This window comes from Pangasianodon hypophthalmus, chromosome 24, assembly GCF_027358585.1.
Source record: "Pangasianodon hypophthalmus isolate fPanHyp1 chromosome 24, fPanHyp1.pri, whole genome shotgun sequence".
In the NCBI taxonomy this organism is placed as follows: Eukaryota; Metazoa; Chordata; class Actinopteri; order Siluriformes; family Pangasiidae; genus Pangasianodon; species Pangasianodon hypophthalmus.
In genome coordinates, this window is record NC_069733.1 from 1,096,968 (window position 1) to 1,114,467 (window position 17,500).

General features: G+C 44.0%; 1 protein-coding gene across 2 annotated transcripts in view; it reads left to right on the plus strand.

Annotated features, from left to right (window-relative positions):
- Positions 1-15,174, plus strand: part of gak (cyclin G associated kinase) — a 27,312-nt gene extending 12,138 nt beyond the window's left edge. The window contains exons 12-28 of one of the 2 annotated variants that reach the window (XM_034299165.2): positions 675-724; positions 1,088-1,236; positions 1,353-1,475; positions 1,692-1,825; positions 3,866-4,060; positions 4,260-4,377; positions 4,532-4,611; positions 4,870-5,063; positions 5,193-5,357; positions 5,963-6,385; positions 6,811-6,948; positions 7,182-7,325; positions 7,447-7,536; positions 7,630-7,881; positions 8,025-8,176; positions 8,358-8,534; positions 10,485-15,174. In XM_034299165.2, the coding sequence (XP_034155056.2) occupies positions 675-724; positions 1,088-1,236; positions 1,353-1,475; positions 1,692-1,825; positions 3,866-4,060; positions 4,260-4,377; positions 4,532-4,611; positions 4,870-5,063; positions 5,193-5,357; positions 5,963-6,385; positions 6,811-6,948; positions 7,182-7,325; positions 7,447-7,536; positions 7,630-7,881; positions 8,025-8,176; positions 8,358-8,534; positions 10,485-10,586 (2,686 nt within the window). In that variant the 3' untranslated portion in view covers positions 10,587-15,174. The remainder of the gene's footprint in view (positions 1-674; positions 725-1,087; positions 1,237-1,352; positions 1,476-1,691; positions 1,826-3,865; positions 4,061-4,259; positions 4,378-4,531; positions 4,612-4,869; positions 5,064-5,192; positions 5,358-5,962; positions 6,386-6,810; positions 6,949-7,181; positions 7,326-7,446; positions 7,537-7,629; positions 7,882-8,024; positions 8,177-8,357; positions 8,535-10,484) is intronic. The other variant, XM_034299166.2, reaches the window with a different exon arrangement.
- Positions 15,175-17,500: the final 2,326 nt, after the last annotated feature.

The following is a 17,500-nucleotide window of genomic DNA, read 5'->3' on the forward strand; positions in this document are numbered from 1 at the left end:
GTCTAACACGGTTCTCATGATCAGTTCTGTTTAATGGGTTTGTGTGAGTTTAATTTTTTGTTCATTATTTCTGTTTGTTCTGTTTCTAAATGTTGTGTTGTGGTCGTGTAACTCCGCCCACCGCATGCAGCTCCAGGTAACTATCAGCTCTCTCTGTGCTCCGAGTGTGTGAGTGTGTGTGTGAGTGTGTGTGTGAGTGTGTGTGTGAGTGTGTGTGTGAGTGTGTGTGTGAGTGTGTGTGTGAGTGTGTGTGTGAGTGTGTGTGTGAGGTAGAGAGATCTGTTGCTGTGTGTGTGCTCTCTTCTTTCAGTTTTATACCTTGCCTGGCGTGCTTATGGAACCTGTGTGTGTGTGTGTGTGTGTGTGTGTGTGTGTGCGCTGATAGTAGATGTAGTGTTTCTGTTCTTTTAGCTGTTTAATAAGTGTAATTATGTGATTTATATGTTTATCAATTTCCCATTACCTATTAATCTGAACCACTGCCTAGTGAGTGTACACATTGTATTTCTGATGCACCACCCAGTGACGTGATGCTGTAGTGACGGTGTGAGCGGCCATGTTAGCGTGACATGGTGAAACCACTAAAGATGGTGAAATTTTAACTTTGAGAGCATGTGACTTAAACCATTCTCTGTGTGTGTGTGTGTGTGTGTGTGTGTGTGTGTGTGTCTCAGCTATGCTAAGGGAGATCTGGACCTGTCCTACATCACCTCCAGAATAGCAGGTGAGAGGTCACGCTAAAACACACGTGCTAAAACACTCTGAACACGATGAGGTGAAGTGTAGTGTGTTCTGTAATGGTGTTAATGAACTACACTGAATGTAATAACTGTGTAATTTACAGTACGTTCATGTCGGAGTCGGTGTAATTACATCTGGAGAGACTAATCGGTGTCGTGATGAGTCGTTTCTATGGCAACATGCTCAATGTCACAGTGGATAATAGTTATGATGGATAACAGATAGTTACATAAATACTGACCACTGATGAGCTTTAACATTACACTCCTTTAGTATAGCCTGAAGAGTGTGTGTGTGTGTGTGTGTGTGTGTGTGTGTGTGTGTGTGTGTGTGTGTGTGTGTATAGTCATGTCGTTCCCAGCTGAAGGGGTGGAGTCAGCCATTAAGAACAACATCGAGGACGTGCGTCTGTATCTGGACTCTCGGCACGCGGGTCACTACGCTGTGTATAACCTGTCCAGACGCTCGTACAGACCAGTTCGCTTCCACAACCGGGTCAGACGCGCACACACACACACACACACAGAGCCCTACCTGAGATTCACCTGTATGGCTACTTAAGTGTACTTCTGTATGTATATGATTTCGTGTGTGTGTGTGTGTGTGTGTAGGTGTGGGAGTGTGGCTGGCAGGTGCGGCGTGCTCCCACTCTGACGAGTCTGTACAGTGTGTGTAAGAACATGCACCAGTGGCTCAAACAGGACCAGAGGAACATCTGCATCGTACACTGCTTAGTATGTACACACACGTGCGCACACACACCCACACACACCCACACACACCCACACACACCCACACACACCATCATTTGTCACCATCATTTGATTGTGCTGTCGCAGTCATAATGTTCGAATATGGAGCTTAGGGAGAGCAGAAGATACTAACCAGCTGTATCCGTGTGTGTGTGTGTGTGTGTGTGTGTGTGTGTGTGTGTGTGTGTGTGTGTACAGGACGGACGTGCAGCGTCAGCTGTAGCGGTGTGTTCGTTCCTGTGTTTCTGTCGTCTCTTCTCCACAGCCGAGGCCGCGGTGTACATGTTCAGCATGAAGCGCTGTCCACCGGGTATCACACCCTCACACAAAAGGTAACACACACATGCACAGGCACATGCACACCATTTCACACACGCACACCCTCACACAAGAAGTAACACACACACACACACACATACACACACAGAGCAACTCTGCCCTCTGAGGTTGACTGACAGCTGACTTCACCATGAAATAAAACCGCAGAAGACAGAAAACCGTATAAATGATTTCCACCAGTTATTTATTAGCTATTTTAAAGACCGAACCTTAACCTGGTAACACGCACACACAGAGGGGAAGAACTGTGTGTGTGTGTGTGTGTGTGTGTGTTGGTTTCCTGCTGCAGTGTGTAGCTCAGTGTTCTCTGGCCCTCAGGCTGAGTTCTGTGTAAGTGTGTGGTTTTTCTCTGGCACTGAGGGAGTGAGCGAGCGAGCGAGAGAGAGAGAGAGAGAGAGTGACTGAGCAAGAAAATCAATATAGTTTGCAAAATTATTTACAACTGTAAGAGTTGCGTGCATAAGTATTGACCCCCCGTTGCTGTGAAAACCCCTACACTGGTCCGGGTGTAATCTGTTCCCACCTGAAGTGATGTCATGAATAGAATGGAGTTCACCAGTGTGCAGATAAAAGGTCACATGACCTCAGTATAAATACACCTGTTCCTGGAGTGTGTTAGAGAACATCATGAAGAACAAGCAGCGATCAGGACAAGTTCTCCTGGAAAAGTCTCAGATCCATGGCTCAGATCCACACAGGAGAATTAAAGTGCAGTGTGCAGCATTGAAGTTACTCAGTAGTTTTATTCACAGTGTTAAGAAATGTATAATAGTAACTGCAGAATTAATTTTCAAAGCAATTCATTTTATTAATTGTTTCATTATGCATTTTTAAATATTTAGCCCAAGCTATTTCCCCATGCGTGTACTGTACTGAGTAATGCTCCTTTTTAAATACATTTTTACGATGCTTATTATGTAGAAAATATTTCATGAAGCTGAGGAATCGGAGAAGTGTTGCTGCAGTGGAGGAAAGCTTCCTGAAGTTGTGTGAGAAGAAAGTGAGCCTGTGGTTTCTCAGCCTGTGGCGCCCCCTGCTGGTGCACTCCATTTTAGTGTGCTAATTATTTACACATTTCTCTGTTTAATGTATGAATTATATAAGAGCTAATGTTTATTTTTTATGCATTTAGTAGGTGTGTTTGATTGATTGGTTTCTTAGTCACACGTGTGAAGTGCAGGATTACGATGTGTATCGAGTTCTGATCGCATGTAAGTGCTTTCGATTCCTGCATACCTATTGTAGGAATATTAATGACATGTTTAAGATTATTTTGTTTAAATGCTTCAGGAATTGATTATTCAAGACGTATGTGTAGAAAAACTATATGAATTATTGTTTGATTATAGCAGGTAGATAACAGGCTTATGGTGTGTGATTGATTGCTTATTTGATGTCTCTTACATAACGGAGATGTATTGATTGGTTATTGATTACTTATTGCTGATGTATTGCGTGTAAGTTATTAATGATTGATTACTGTTTCCCCCGGAAAAAGATGCAAGCAGGCACAAACGTTGGAGAAGTCTTTGTTTATTGAAACTTTAATGTCACCTTCAGGTGTTATCCTGTGTGGTGTCTACCAAAAATGTTGTCATATCAGTGATTTTTTTTATTTTCTACGAAGTAAAAAAGCTGGGTGAAGGAGTAGCAGATAAAACTGTGCAGGTCCCTTATCGAGTGCGTGTGTGTGATTATTGATGGACGATTGCGGGTGTATCGAGTGCAATGTGTATGATTATTGATGGACGATTGCGGGTGTATCGAGTACGTGTGTACTATGATTATTGATGGACGATTGCGGGTGTATCGAGTGCGTGTGTGTGATTATTGATGGATGATTGCGGGTATATCGAGTACGTGTGTACTATGATTATTGATGGATGATTGTGGGTGTATCGAGTGCGTGTGTGATTATTGATGGACGATTGCGGGTATATCGAGTATGTGTGTGTGATTATTGATGGATGATTGCGGGTGTATCGAGTACATGTGTATGATGATTAATGATGATTATTGATGGATGATTGCAGGTATATCGAGTACATGTGTGACATGATGGCGGAGGAGCCCATAATTCCCCACAGCAAGCCCATAATGCTCCGCTCCATCGTCATGACGCCCGTGCCGCTCTTCAACAAGCAGAGAAATGGCTGCCGGCCCTTCTGTGAGGTATACGTAGGAGACGAGCGAGTCGCCACCACCTCGCAGGAATACGACAGGATGAGGTGAGGCACATGATCAACGACAACTTCCTGTTTCTGGCCATGTTTTTAATTGCTGTTTTTTCCCTTTAGCTTTATGTCCAAACCTCTCTCCAGCCGAGAGAAGACATTTGGATAGTCTGGATTTTCTCTAACAGTGATGATGAAAACGTGTGTGTGTGTGTGTGTGTGTGTGTGTGTGTGTGTGTGTGTGCGCGCGCAGGGACTTTAAGATTGAGGATGGCAGAGCTGAGATTCCCCTCAATGTGTTGGTGCAGGGAGACGTGCTGGTTGTCATCTACCACGCTCGCGCCACACTCGGAGGACGCCTTCAGGCCAAGGTACGTACATGTATACACACACACACACACACACACACACACACACAAATACACTGTCCACATTGTCTCCTCCCCAGAGTGATGTTCTTGAAGAAAGTTCTCTGTGTGGTGTGTTGATCTATTTTGGGATGTGTTCTGTGTGTGTTCCGTGTAGATGGCTTCCATGAAGATGTTCCAGATTCAGTTCCACACCGGTTTTGTTCCTCGAAACGCCACAACCGTCAAATTTGCCAAGTGAGTGAGAGACAGAGCTGATCTCAGACTCAATTACTGTTCCCTCTGTGTGTGTGTGTGTGTGTGTGTGTGTGTGTGTGTGTGTGTGTGTGTGTGTGTGTGTGTGTGTGTGTGTCTTTACTGACACTCTAATGGAAATTGGAATTATTCTGGACAGCCAGAATAAAGTGTAGACAAAGAATGAATAATTAAGCATTATAATAGTTAATAAATATAATGACTAGTATGTGTGTTTTTTTTTTTTTGTTTTTTTTACAGGTATGATCTGGATGCATGTGACATCCAGGAGAAATACCCTGACCTGTTCCAAGTGAACCTGGATGTGGAGGTGGAGCCTCGTGATCGCTCCGCCCACAAGACTCCGCCCTGGGAGAACTTCTCCACTAAAGGCCTCAATCCCAAGATCCTGTTCTCCAGCCGAGACGAGCAGCAGGAGATCCTGGCCAAGTTCGGTGAGAAACTGAGTGTGTCTCAGAGGATCTTATGCAGATTGCTGGAGTTAGTTAGACCATGTGTTGAGATTCTCGAGTTATAAGATCAGGTCTATATGTCTACATATTTCTTTCTCCGTCTTTCTGTAGGGAAGCCAGAACTTCCTCGGCAGCCTGGTTCCACAATGTTCTATGACTCGGGCTGCGCAGAGCCAGATGGTTCTCCTGAAGAGCGGAATGCAGACTCTCCCTCACCTCCCAGCACCAGCACAGACTCCAACGCTAACAACTTCTTCCAGACCCTGGACTGGGAGGGTACGCTGCTCTCGCCTCACACTTCATCTCTCACAGTGTAGACTAAAATCTCCATATTAATGAGATGGTGCCAATATTAATGCTTTACGGCCCAGTAATCGCCTAACGCTTCTGTAATAACGCAGAATGAGTGACGAGTGCTGCGCTACGCAGCTACATTTTTTCCCTGGACTTTAAGTGAAATTCAACCAGCAAATCACAGACTTGATCATGTGACTTCACCACTAGCCTTTCTCCTCCCAGCTCTTTGACCCCATGCAGCGCATATCATACACTGCTGCTTTAATTTTACGTCGTTAATGTTACCTCGTTAGCGCTAGCCATCTGGCTGTCTGTCGCTAGTCAGGTTGAATAGCATTCCTCAGGCTAACTTTAATATTGTTTAATTAAAATTAATGTTTAGTAAACTGTTGTGATCAAGTTTGTGATTGGCTTCTGAAATGTAGTTTAAGCCCCGCCCTCACTGACACACACACCCGTAACTCAGTAAACCCAGGACTGGGAAGATTTGAAGTATTATGGGATTTCCGTTTCCAGGGAGAATACGTGTGGCACTTTAGATGTTCAGATGTTCCTTTAACACCCGTGTTGGTTCTGTTGTCCAGACATGGGCGGGCCGCACCATCACGCTGACGGTGTGTCTGGACCAATGGACGAGCAGGACGATCAGAGTGGCGGCGAATCGGGCGAGGAATCTGTCTCTTACTCCGCCCCTGCAGAGGGAACCCTGTCACGGGATGCGAGTGAACCTCTGTTTGAGGCGGAGTTCACGACCTCTGACCCCCAGCCTGACACGGAGGACCTGCTGGGCCTGAACTCCGACCCCTGCCCTCCGAGCGTCGCCCCGGAAACAGGAATGAAGAGTTGCTCCAGTAACAGTGATTTGCTGAATGACCTGTTTGGCTCCGCCCCTGGCCCCTCCCATACAGGGGACACGGAGGATCTGTTCTTCAGCAACACGTCCAGCCAGCCTTCAGCTGCCCCTGCTGCCCCCAACACAACTGCCCCCACTTCTACTGCCCCCAAAGGTACGACACTGTACTGCCGCTCCGCTCTCCACCCACACGGTTCCTTAGAACTCAGGCATGCTAGAACTGGGTTTGGAATCTGGAATCGTTCTACTGTAACCCTCTAGAACCTGAGAACCCAGGCATTGTAGATTTACAGGCAGAGTTGTAGAACCTGAGAACCCAGGCGAGGTAGAGTTGTCTGTGAATGTAGAATCATTCTGCTGTAGGCGTGTAGAAACCCAGAACTCTAGCATGCTAGAATCACATCCAGCATCCTCCAGCATTCATATTCCATAAGCTCAGAACTCAGACCTTCTGTAACTGTTCTACAGTAACCTTCTCAGATCTTAGGCACGCTATATCTGTGTACCGCTCAGTAATCTGAGAACACTAGAGTTCTGAAATGACGTTCTGTAATCATGTCTGTCTCTCTCTCTCGGCAGTGAATGACATCTTCGACCCGTTTGGCGTGGGGTCAGGGGGCACGGGTGGATCAGACCTGTTTGGTGACCTGCTCGGGTCAGAGAGCAGTGGTTTCAAAGCTCCACCTCCTGCCACTAACTCCAGCCTCTTCAACCTCAGTAAGATCCAATATTCACTTACAATCACTCCGTAGCTCCTCCCACAGAGTCACATGACCTCGTGTGATTGCCCTGTCTAAGCTGATTCTTGCTGATTTGGTATCGTGCACGTGTGTGTATGTGTGTGTATGTGTGTGTATGTGTGTGTATGTGTGTGTGTGTGTGTGTGTGTGTTAAACGGATCAGTGTGTTGATCAGATGGGATCTTAATGTTAATTGATGTAATTGAATAGATAAGCTCACGGGGGATGTGCCCAAGATGACATCATCAGCGAGTCAGCCTGATTTATTGGGTGGCTGGGACAGCTGGACCACCGGAACCTCCTCCGGCACGGCAGCTAGCATGTCTGCTAATGCTAAAAAACCCGCCTTCACTGGTAACCAATCAGCTGATCAATTGCTCAATCACAATCAGTGCAGCTGCAGTTTGTGTGTGTAGCACTGGTGTGTGTGTGTGTATATATATGCACATATAAAATGTGTGTGTGTGTGTGTTAGCTCCAGGTGTGTCCTCGTCCTTCTCGAAGACCAAGTCTCAGAGCTTTGACCCCTTCGCTGACCTCGGTAACCTGGGCTCCACTCTGCCAGGTCAGAATCGCCTACACACACACACACACACACACATACACATACGTGTTAAACTTAGTGAATGTTTCATGATTACCTGTGTGTGTGTTTCAGGCTCCTCCAGCAGCGGGTTCTCAGGTTCTGGATTTAAAGCAGCGCCCCCTGCTGGAGCAGCAAAGAGCTCGAGTCAGTCATGGCAGCAGCAGCAGCAGCCACCGCCCTCGTCTCGACCCGCTAATAAACCATGGGCACCTCCGAGCTCCGCCCCCAAACCCAGCACCACCCAATCAGCAAAGCCCAACTACAACCTCAACTTCAGTGTGATTGGAGGACGAGAGGAGCGAGGACGCAGGGGGCCGGGATTTGGTAAACACAATCTCTCACACACACACACACACACACACACGTAATCAGTCATACACCCCCAACTGCTGCTAGACAGGGACACTGATGGTGTGTGTGTGTGTGTGTGTGTGTGTGTGTGTGTGTGTGTGTGTGTGTACGCGCAGGTCCGAAGCCCAAAGTGAAGGAGGATGATTTTGAGGATTTGTTATCCACTCAGGGATTCGCCTCCAAACCGGATAGAAAGGGAGGGCCGCGCACCATCGCTGAGATGAGGAAGCAGGAACTGAGTAGAGATATGGATCCCCTCAAACTACAGGTACACACACACACACACACACACACACACACACACACACACACAGAGCATGGGTTATGGTTCCTCTAGCAGCTTCTGCTGTGTAATGTTTACCATCAGTCCTGCTGAATGAGCAGTGACCCTGGTGTACTACATCACAGCGGTCATGGTGTGTGTGTGTGTGTGTGTGTGTGTGTGTTAGATTTTGGACTGGATCGAGGGGAAGGAGAGGAATATCCGCGCTCTGCTCTCCACGTTGCACACGGTGCTGTGGGAGGGAGAGACGCGCTGGAAACCCGTCAACATGGCCGACCTGCTCTCACCTGACCAGGTGAAGAAGTTCTACAGGAAAGCAGCGCTCATCGTCCATCCTGACAAGGTCTGTCTCTCTCTCACTCTCTCACACACACACACACACACACACACACTTCAGTACATACGAAATCCCAAATTCAATCAACTCAGTTAGATTATTTATTAAATACACTGGATGACATGGGACCAGGAAAACGCTTTACCTTCTCATAACCTGCGCCAGCGTTATTTTAGGGCTGAGTTTGAAAATGAGCTGAATTTATTGCGATCCTGAACATTATTCTAATTAATTATGATCTGTTTATCTTTCTGAACTGGATGCAGTTAAATCCCGGGCTTCAGATCAGTGGGTTTTACACCTGTACTGAACACTGATGAGGAGAAAATTAGAAAAAAGCTCTATTTATTAACGCAGGAAACGTGCAGAGGCGTTACTGTTTACAGTTTATCTGTAGTTTTGCGCTGTTGCCGGGGTGACTGATACAGGAGACACCAGCAAACTACGCATTTCTGCCTTTTCAGCTAAATCACATACAAAGTTCAAATAAAACGAACCTGCAGAAAATCTGTGCGCTTTCACGTTACACTGACTCCATCTGCGTGAACACTGAGTTTTCTTGACTTGGCACTTATGTAAAGTTCTAATTCATTTTAATTATTTATTTCACTGTTATTAAATATTCTGAACATTACCTGACCTGGGAATTCAGGAGGCTCAGTGTGAGGCTGCGAGTTCTGCTGGAGATGTTTTATAACGTCAGCAGCAGTCACGCCTTTTCACCGTTTTAAACTCGGTTTTCTTGCTGGTGGTAGGCGCACAAAGATCTGACTGAGAGAGGTTTCTGTAGTACACTTAAACATGGCTGCTTACCTCAGGAAGTCTGAGTGACCCCAGGTTCCTCAGCGTTCCTCAGCGTTCCTCAGCGTTCCTCAGCGTTCCTCAGCGTTCCTCAGCTCAGCCAAACGTGCTCAGCATCACCAGGCCACATCCTGGAAAATAAACGTTGAGGGCTGTATTTTAGCTGCTGGTGCTCTGTATAAGTGTGTGTTCAGGACTGCATCACATCACGTGGACTGATTTAATGTTTTAATAACGTGATTTATTAAACAGTAACTGTTTTTTAAACATGACAGCAGTCCTGAGAAATGATTTCATATCGGTGCTTTCACACTTGATTTTTTTTTTTTTTTTTTTTTTAAACAAACAGTAAACTGTTGTTGTTCTCACTTGCCCCACAACTTGCAACCTAATTGGTCAAGAAGTTAAAAAAAAAGTTAAAAGGGCATGTCTTGACTTTTCAGAAAAGTTTTTTTTTTCCAATTTAATTTTAATTTTTAATTTGCTTGGGACTTTTTCCCCATGTTGTAGGGATGTAGGTTAGTATGTCTGCTCACTCTACACTGCTGCTCTGATTGGATTAAAAGTGATAACGTGCTGGCAGTGGAGGAAAAACCACGTGTGAAAGCAGCTTAAGGGGCCGTTTACACGACAACGTTTTCAGCCAAAAACAGGAAACTTTTTATGCGTTTTGCCTGTTCATGTACACGACAACGGCGTTTTGGGGACTGAAAACCCAAGTTTTTGAAAATGGTGACGACATGCGCAGTACGTGTCTATTGTAAAGGCAAGCGCGAACAAACATACACAACAATGGTGGAGTACATGGTAGTGTTGCTGCTGCTCAAGAGTTTGCTAACGCTTCTTCAGCAAAGTGTGGATTTACTTCAATATTACAACCAACTAACAGGGTGACAGCGCCAACTACTGGCCTGGCGTACGCAATACAGCGTTTTTAGCCGTTATCGCAGATATGTGTAAACGCAAATCGTTTTGAAAACGTTGTCGTGTATACGTGAAAGTATACGTTTTTGAAAAACTTTTCGGTTTTTGACTACATCGTTGTCGTGTAAACGTAGTCTAAGAAGAGCAGGAAGTCATCACCAGTGCACTGCCCGGTGTTCTCACGCTCCTCACTAACCTCTCATTGCTGTGGTTGTGGTTGTGGTTGTCCAGGCGGCGGGGCAGCCGTACGAGCAGTACGCCAAGATGATCTTCATGGAGCTGAATGATGCCTGGTCCGAGTTCGAGAACCAAGGATCTAAAGCGCTGTTCTGAGTGACGGTACCACACGCTTCTCTCTCTCAGGAAACAGCGAGAGAGGGTGATGGAGAGATGGAGAGAGAAACCTGCTACAGAGAGAAAGTGCAGAATTAACACACGTCTCTGTAAACCCAACATGCCTTTAAACAGCCAGACAGACAGGGGACGGACAGAGGAATGGACCTGTCTGTCTCTCAGTGAAAGGACAGACCGTTGGAGGAGGAAATTCTCACCTGCTCTCACACCGTGTGTGTGTGTGTGTGTGTGTGTGTGTGTGTGTGTGTGTGTGTGTGTGTGTGTGGTCGTCGTATGGCTAAGGGAACAACAGTGAAAGAAATACGAGTCACTTATTGATCTTTATTTTTGTGTTTTTTTTTTTCTTTTTTCTTAATCTTATTTTTCTGTTATCTCTTTCTGGTATTTATGTTGCTCGTTACTTATCACCAATCAGCGTGTGTGTGTGTGTGTGTGTGTGTGTGTGTGTGTGTGTGTGTTGTTCAGGTCTGTCTCACTCTGAGTTGAATCGTCTCCGTGTTTATGAACAGCTCGTAAGTCCTATTTATTGTTCGTGAGGCTGCACGCAGGCTGCTGATGTCACACCTGAGGAGAAAAACACCATGATGAAGCGCGTGTGTGTGTGTGTGTGTGTGTGTGTGTGTGTGTGTGTGTGTGTGTGTGTGTGTGTGTGTGTGTGTGTGTGTAAAGCTAAAATCATTCCAAAGCATCTACAGATGTGAATGTGCTTTATATAAACATTCTTATCAGCTGGAATGTATCATGACCTTTACTTCCCTCCTCGTCTACACTTTTGTTTTCTTTCCCTCGTTTTTCAGGGACGCACTGATTCGAGATCTGAAAAAAAAAAAAAGTGGATTAAATTAGAAAGGACATACAACATTCTGATCTGCTCCACTGTGTTTAAATCATTAATAATCATTAATAATCATTAATATCGATTACCAGCAATCTGTCTGTCCTTAAAGCAACACTTCTTAATCCACTTCAGAGCTCTGATCCTGGTGCGTCCCTCATTTCTTCTTTTTCTTTTTGCCCCTAAAAAAAAAAAAAAAGACCAAATGTAAAATATTAACCTGTGTATCACAAGAGGATGTGTGTGTGTGTGTGTGTGTGTGTGTGTATGAGAGAGAAAATGAAGCTTTTTTTGTTCATGAATCACTATTTAACCAATTTCTACAAGAGGACTGACTACAGATTTTAGCTCATGGTTGAAACTATTTTGGGGGAAACTATGTTAAGAAAAAAAAGCAGTGATGCTGAAGGACTTGTGCAGTATTTGTGGCATTCGAGACGCTAATCATGACCCTGCGCATGCTGTGGAATAAAGAGTGATTAATCGTGTGCTAGATGATGTCAGGCTCAGTGGCAGTGGGTGGCAGGGTGGAGATACACACACTGTAACACAGTGGAGTCTGAAGCCTTCACCTGTGTGTGTGTGTGTGTGTGTTCGAGCACAGCACACTAACCAGCAGCACAATATTCACACATCCAGCACGCACCATGTTTTCTAATCACGCTCACGTCAGAAACATCTGCCAGCATCAGGACTGGCCGCTTCCAAACTTCTCCCATTTCTAGATGGAAAAAACTGAGAAGAAAGAAATCTCGCCATTCTGAGACAGTAAGGAAGCAGGAGCTGTACGACTATACACGTTTTAAACTGCACTTCAGTTAACACACACACACACACACACACACACTTCAGCTTCAGTACTATTTTACATCACACTGTTAATGATGAAAAGAAATAAATAAGTGCAATAAATGTGCAGATTATATTACACTGTTTAATGACGTATCAATTCTTAAAATGTTTTTTTTGCATTGTTTACACCAAATAAACATGAGAAAAGCGGATCAGGTTTAACACAGCAGCTATAGAGAAGGAGCTGTAGAGAAGGAGCTATAGAGAAGGAGCTGTAGAGAAGGAGCTATAGAGAAGGAGCTATAGAGAACAACGGCCCAGTCCAACATTTCTCCATTTGCAGCTACAAACTGAATGTACAGTGTGACCTCTGTTGCATGTTTTTTTCAGTTGACTCAGTGAGCGCAGTGCAGCGAGGAAACTCCTCCCAGCTTAATGATGGATGGAGGAGGTGACGTCTACATCAGTGTGTGACTCTAAGCTAGCTGAGTGTTCTCTCACACACACTCACACACTCACACAAAGTGATAACGTATTAACGCAAAAGAACGATTTTGTCCAGCGTGATTCTGTGCACATGACTGTAGAATCGCCTTCATCTAGCATGAAATATATTCATCATTAATAATTAAAGGACATTTAGCTGCTTTATTGACCGTCGACATTCTCACAACCTCCAGGTTCAAGTGAGGAACCTTTTTTTTTGCTCATGATAACACAATAAACCGTGACTAGCTTGTTCTCGGTGCATGGCTGCTGGTTAGTGTGCATTCAGAGGCTGTGATCATGTGGCAAATGTGAACAGTTTTGTTGCGAGACCTCGTTTCTACAGCGTGGACGCAGTGCTTGTTGGTAAAAACATCTTCAGCATCTTTAGATTTAAAAAGGAAATTTATGATTGTGATCAGACTGAACATGACGATGATGATGATGATGATGATGATTTCTCTCAGTGCTCATCAGTGTGTTCTTGTTTATCCTTCTATCATGTGGAGGATCAGAACTCTGTAAAATAATGCTCTATTTTGGTAAAGGACATGCCTCTTTATTTTTTAGGTTTTTTTTTTCCACAGATGTTAAAGTCATTCAGGGCCTTATATCTTAGTTTCCTATTATTTTCTTAAATCAATCTTACTGAAGACTGATTTACACGATGCGCCTGTTTTTGTTCTTTTGGACTGTATGAAAAATAAACCACAATCAACATGTAGATCAGACTGAAGCGTTTTTACTTCTGGCTTCTACACTACGCTTAACCTGTTAACGGCTTTTAATCCATCATTCATCACGTTCCTCTAATCTTAACTTATCATCGCTTTAAGGTTTTAAACCTAAACCCAGTGCCTTGTTGTAGAGGTGTGTCTGGGACAGGAAGGAAGAAAGCACTCTGTCACACTGTTCTAGGAAAATAATCAACGATGGGGTGGTGTAATCAACCTGACTTACTGTCACCACCCTGAAGTTGATTATTTACCTATAACTGCATGTCCCCCAGAAAGTGTTTTTCCTCTTATACTATAGCAATTTGCCAGCAATTACAGTTTTTGAATCTGGTGTGCATCAGGACTGAGACTCGACAGGAAAAAAAAAAAAAAAAAAACAGGAAATATGAAGCTCACAGGAAAAATAAACGCCACATTCATCAACATGAGAGTGCAGATGTCTTCTCGAGGAGTTTTTCCCTGCCACTCATTCAGTATGGATCAAAATCTACATCTGGATTTGTGTCTAATGTTAAAAGTGCTATATGAATGATCTAAGAATATAAAAGGTGATCTCTGACCTGTAGTGATGAGCTGAGCTCCTCTGCAGGTCCTCACAGCTCCAGACCCCTGGTGCCTTCTGTAGAGACGTTTATCCTCCACGTCAACACCTACACACAAAGACCTGTGTTTATAATCTGAGAAATCCAAGTTGAGCTTTGAAACTTGATCATCACACTGAGATACACACACACACACTCGTACCACCTGGTCACTGAGTCACCCATGCAGATGGAGATACAGCGCTGTGCAGTGTGTCTCAGGACCATCACTATTCACATCAAACTCTGGAGTTTGTTGGAAACAGAGCCTCATATCTCGGCTTTGGAGTGAGATATTCAGACCAAACCTGCGCTCCTGTGTACGTCTCGACCTCAGTAACCCACGGTGTGAATTTGGGGAGAATCTGAAAAAGTCGAATTTTTCACCCGAAAAAACACAAAGGGTAACCCCTTACAGTATTTTTGGGTGAAAAATTTGACTTTCTCTGATCTTCTTCATATTCACACGGTTGGTTACTGAGGTCGAGACGTAGACAGGAGCGCAGGTTTGGTCTGAATATCACACTCCAAAGCCGAGATATGAGCCGTCAGTTTCACACCAATTACACTCAATATAATATACAGGACATACTAATTTACACACTCGCTATAAATCACACACTGCTAGAATTCCTGCAATGCAATTAACTCTTCAGACTTTGTTCTCATTCAGTTTTCATGTAATTCTGATTTTATTTTGACTCACTTACAAAGCGAGGTGTTTGATGCAAAAAAAAAAATAAATAAAAAAACCAGAGGCCTTGATGTGGAGCCGGAGTTCTGCTCGTCTGACCCTCAATCCCAGAATTCTGTTCAGCGTAGAACTGAGAGAGAGTTAACACACGACGAGGGAAAATCACAAATCTCACGCTCCTGCCAGCGATCATTCAGTTTAGTGATGATTATTGTCTCATGTCATTATCAGCACACACCTCAACCTTAATCCAAATGTTCTTCTGAAAGCCAGCACTCCATGTGTGTGTGTGTGTGTGTGTGTGTGTGTGTGTGAGAGAGTGAGGTATTATGTATGAATCAGACTCGTCAGGCAGGAGAACACGGCCGTTATTTTAATCAGTAACGTCTGTACAGTTTGTTGCATTGTTGATTTTGAGAATTCAATAAAGTGTAAATCTTCAGGTTCAGCAGTCTGTGTGTGTTTAATTCACATTAACGTCACAAATATTACGTTTGTCTTCTGCACATTTTCACACTGGATCAGTGACCTAATGTACGACTTTAAAGCTTAAAGCAGCCAACAAACCTACAGTATAATCTGTATATTATATTGAGTGTAATTGGTGTGAAACTGACGGCTCATATCTCGGCTTTGGAGTGAGATATTCAGACCAAACCTGCGCTCCTGTCTACGTCTCGACCTCAGTAACCAACCGTGTGAATATGAAGAAGATCGGAGAAGGTCAGATTTTTCACCCAAAAAAACTGTAAGGGGTTACCCTTTGTGTTTTTTCGGGCGAAAAATTCGACTTTCTCCGATTTTCCCCAAATTCGCACCGTGGGTTACTGAGGTCGAGACGTACACAGGAGCGCAGGTTTGGTCTGAATATCTCACTCCAAAGCCGAGATATGAGCCATCAATTCCCAATAATTACAATGGATAAAATACATACTAACCCTAACCCTAACCCCAATGCTTAATTTAGGATGCAGTAATTTCTACAGATGCTCGCTAGAGTTAAACACTCACTATAATTTAAAAAAAAAACTGCTTGAGTCCCTGTAAAACAATACCACACTGAGTAGTAATGCATGTAAATGGAATACACAAAGAAATATAGTTAAGCCAGGTGAAAACATTCTGCAGTGTGACTGGTGGCAATGCTCGCGCTCTCTCTCTCGCTCTCTCTCTCTCTCTCGCTCTCTCTCTCTCTCTCGCTCGCTCTCTCTCTCTCTCTCGCTCTCTCTCTCTCTCTCGCTCTCTCTCTCTCTCTCGCTCTCTCTCTCTCTCTCGCTCTCTCTCTCTCTCTAAAATCCTCTACAGCAGAGAGCAGAAACAGGATTGCAGTGATGATCACCAGCACTCAGAGAGAGAGAGAGAGACAGGAATACACACAGTCCACTGATTTCAGCTGAAACTCACCTTTCTCAAAGAACACAATCTTACTGCAATACCACACTACCTAATTTAGTTAGCATATGGAAAAGAAGTGACTAGCACAAATCCACAAGACAAATCAATCAAATATAAACTGCAGTGTTAACTTCTTCACAAGAACCAAACCATCATTTAGCATTTGCTGTTTAAAGCTCTGTTGATTTGGAAGACAAGGGCCCAGAAGTGCCAGGTGCCAAAATAAAAGTGTCTCATCATTCAGTAACTTCAGTTTCCTCTCCTTCCTCTCTCTTCACCTTTAAGCTCCACTTTTGTTTACAACTTAAAGACATCACTGTTAGAACCCAATAAATCCAATTATGCAAAGTGATTTAATTAAACTGTCAATTAGCAACTTGTAAGATCATGTGATCAGGTTAGATATATCCTCTTGAATATAATGTGCCGTTCTTAGATCTTAGATCTCTACAAAATCAGGAAGTCATTTATTACCTTTTTAAAAACCAGAACATTAACATATTTCTTGAGGAAGAAAATTAGAACTGAATGGAAAGTTGTAATGCACTAGGTTCAAACACAGTGATGAGTGAGGTGAGAGACAGAGAGAGAGATGAACCCCTGGCCGTGTATCTCACACACACTTTGTAAGGAATAGGGTGAATGTGTGATGAGTAGCAGTTAGAGATAAAGAGAGATAAAGACAGACAGATAGGCAGACAGACAACTAGAGAGACTAAAAAGACAAAGTAAGGAAAGAGAGAGACACAGACAGACAGACGAGAACCTGGCCATGTATCATGCACACTTTGTAAGGAATATGGTGAATATGTGATGAGTAGCAGTTAGAGAGAGAGAGAGAGAGAGAGAGAGAGAGAGATGAACCCCTGGCTGTGTATCTCACACACACTTTGTAAGGAATAGGGTGAATATGTGATAAGTAGCAGTTAGAGATAAAGAGAGTTAAAGAGAGATAGAAGAGAGATAGACACACAATGAGAGAGAGACTAAAGAGACAGAGAAAGTAAAGAAAGAGAGACAGACAGACACACAACGAGAGAGACTAAAGTGACAGCCAGATGAACCCCTGGCCGTGTATCTCACACACACTTTGTAAGGAATAGGGTGAATATGTGAGTGAGTGAGAGAGAGAGAGAGAGAGAGAGAGAGAAGTGTGGTACAGGGTGAAATATTACACGAGGTATATGATCACAGCTCTGTATGAAACACTGACACAGCAGCCATCAGCTAATTAACAGCAAAGCCAGTCACGTGACTCACTCATGAAATGGCCTCCACTTTCCTTTCAGCAAAGTCCTCCATGATGTTCATTAAACAGTTCCAGCCTCCAGCTCTTCCACACTCAGGGTAAAGTGAGTAAAAAGAGGAAATCT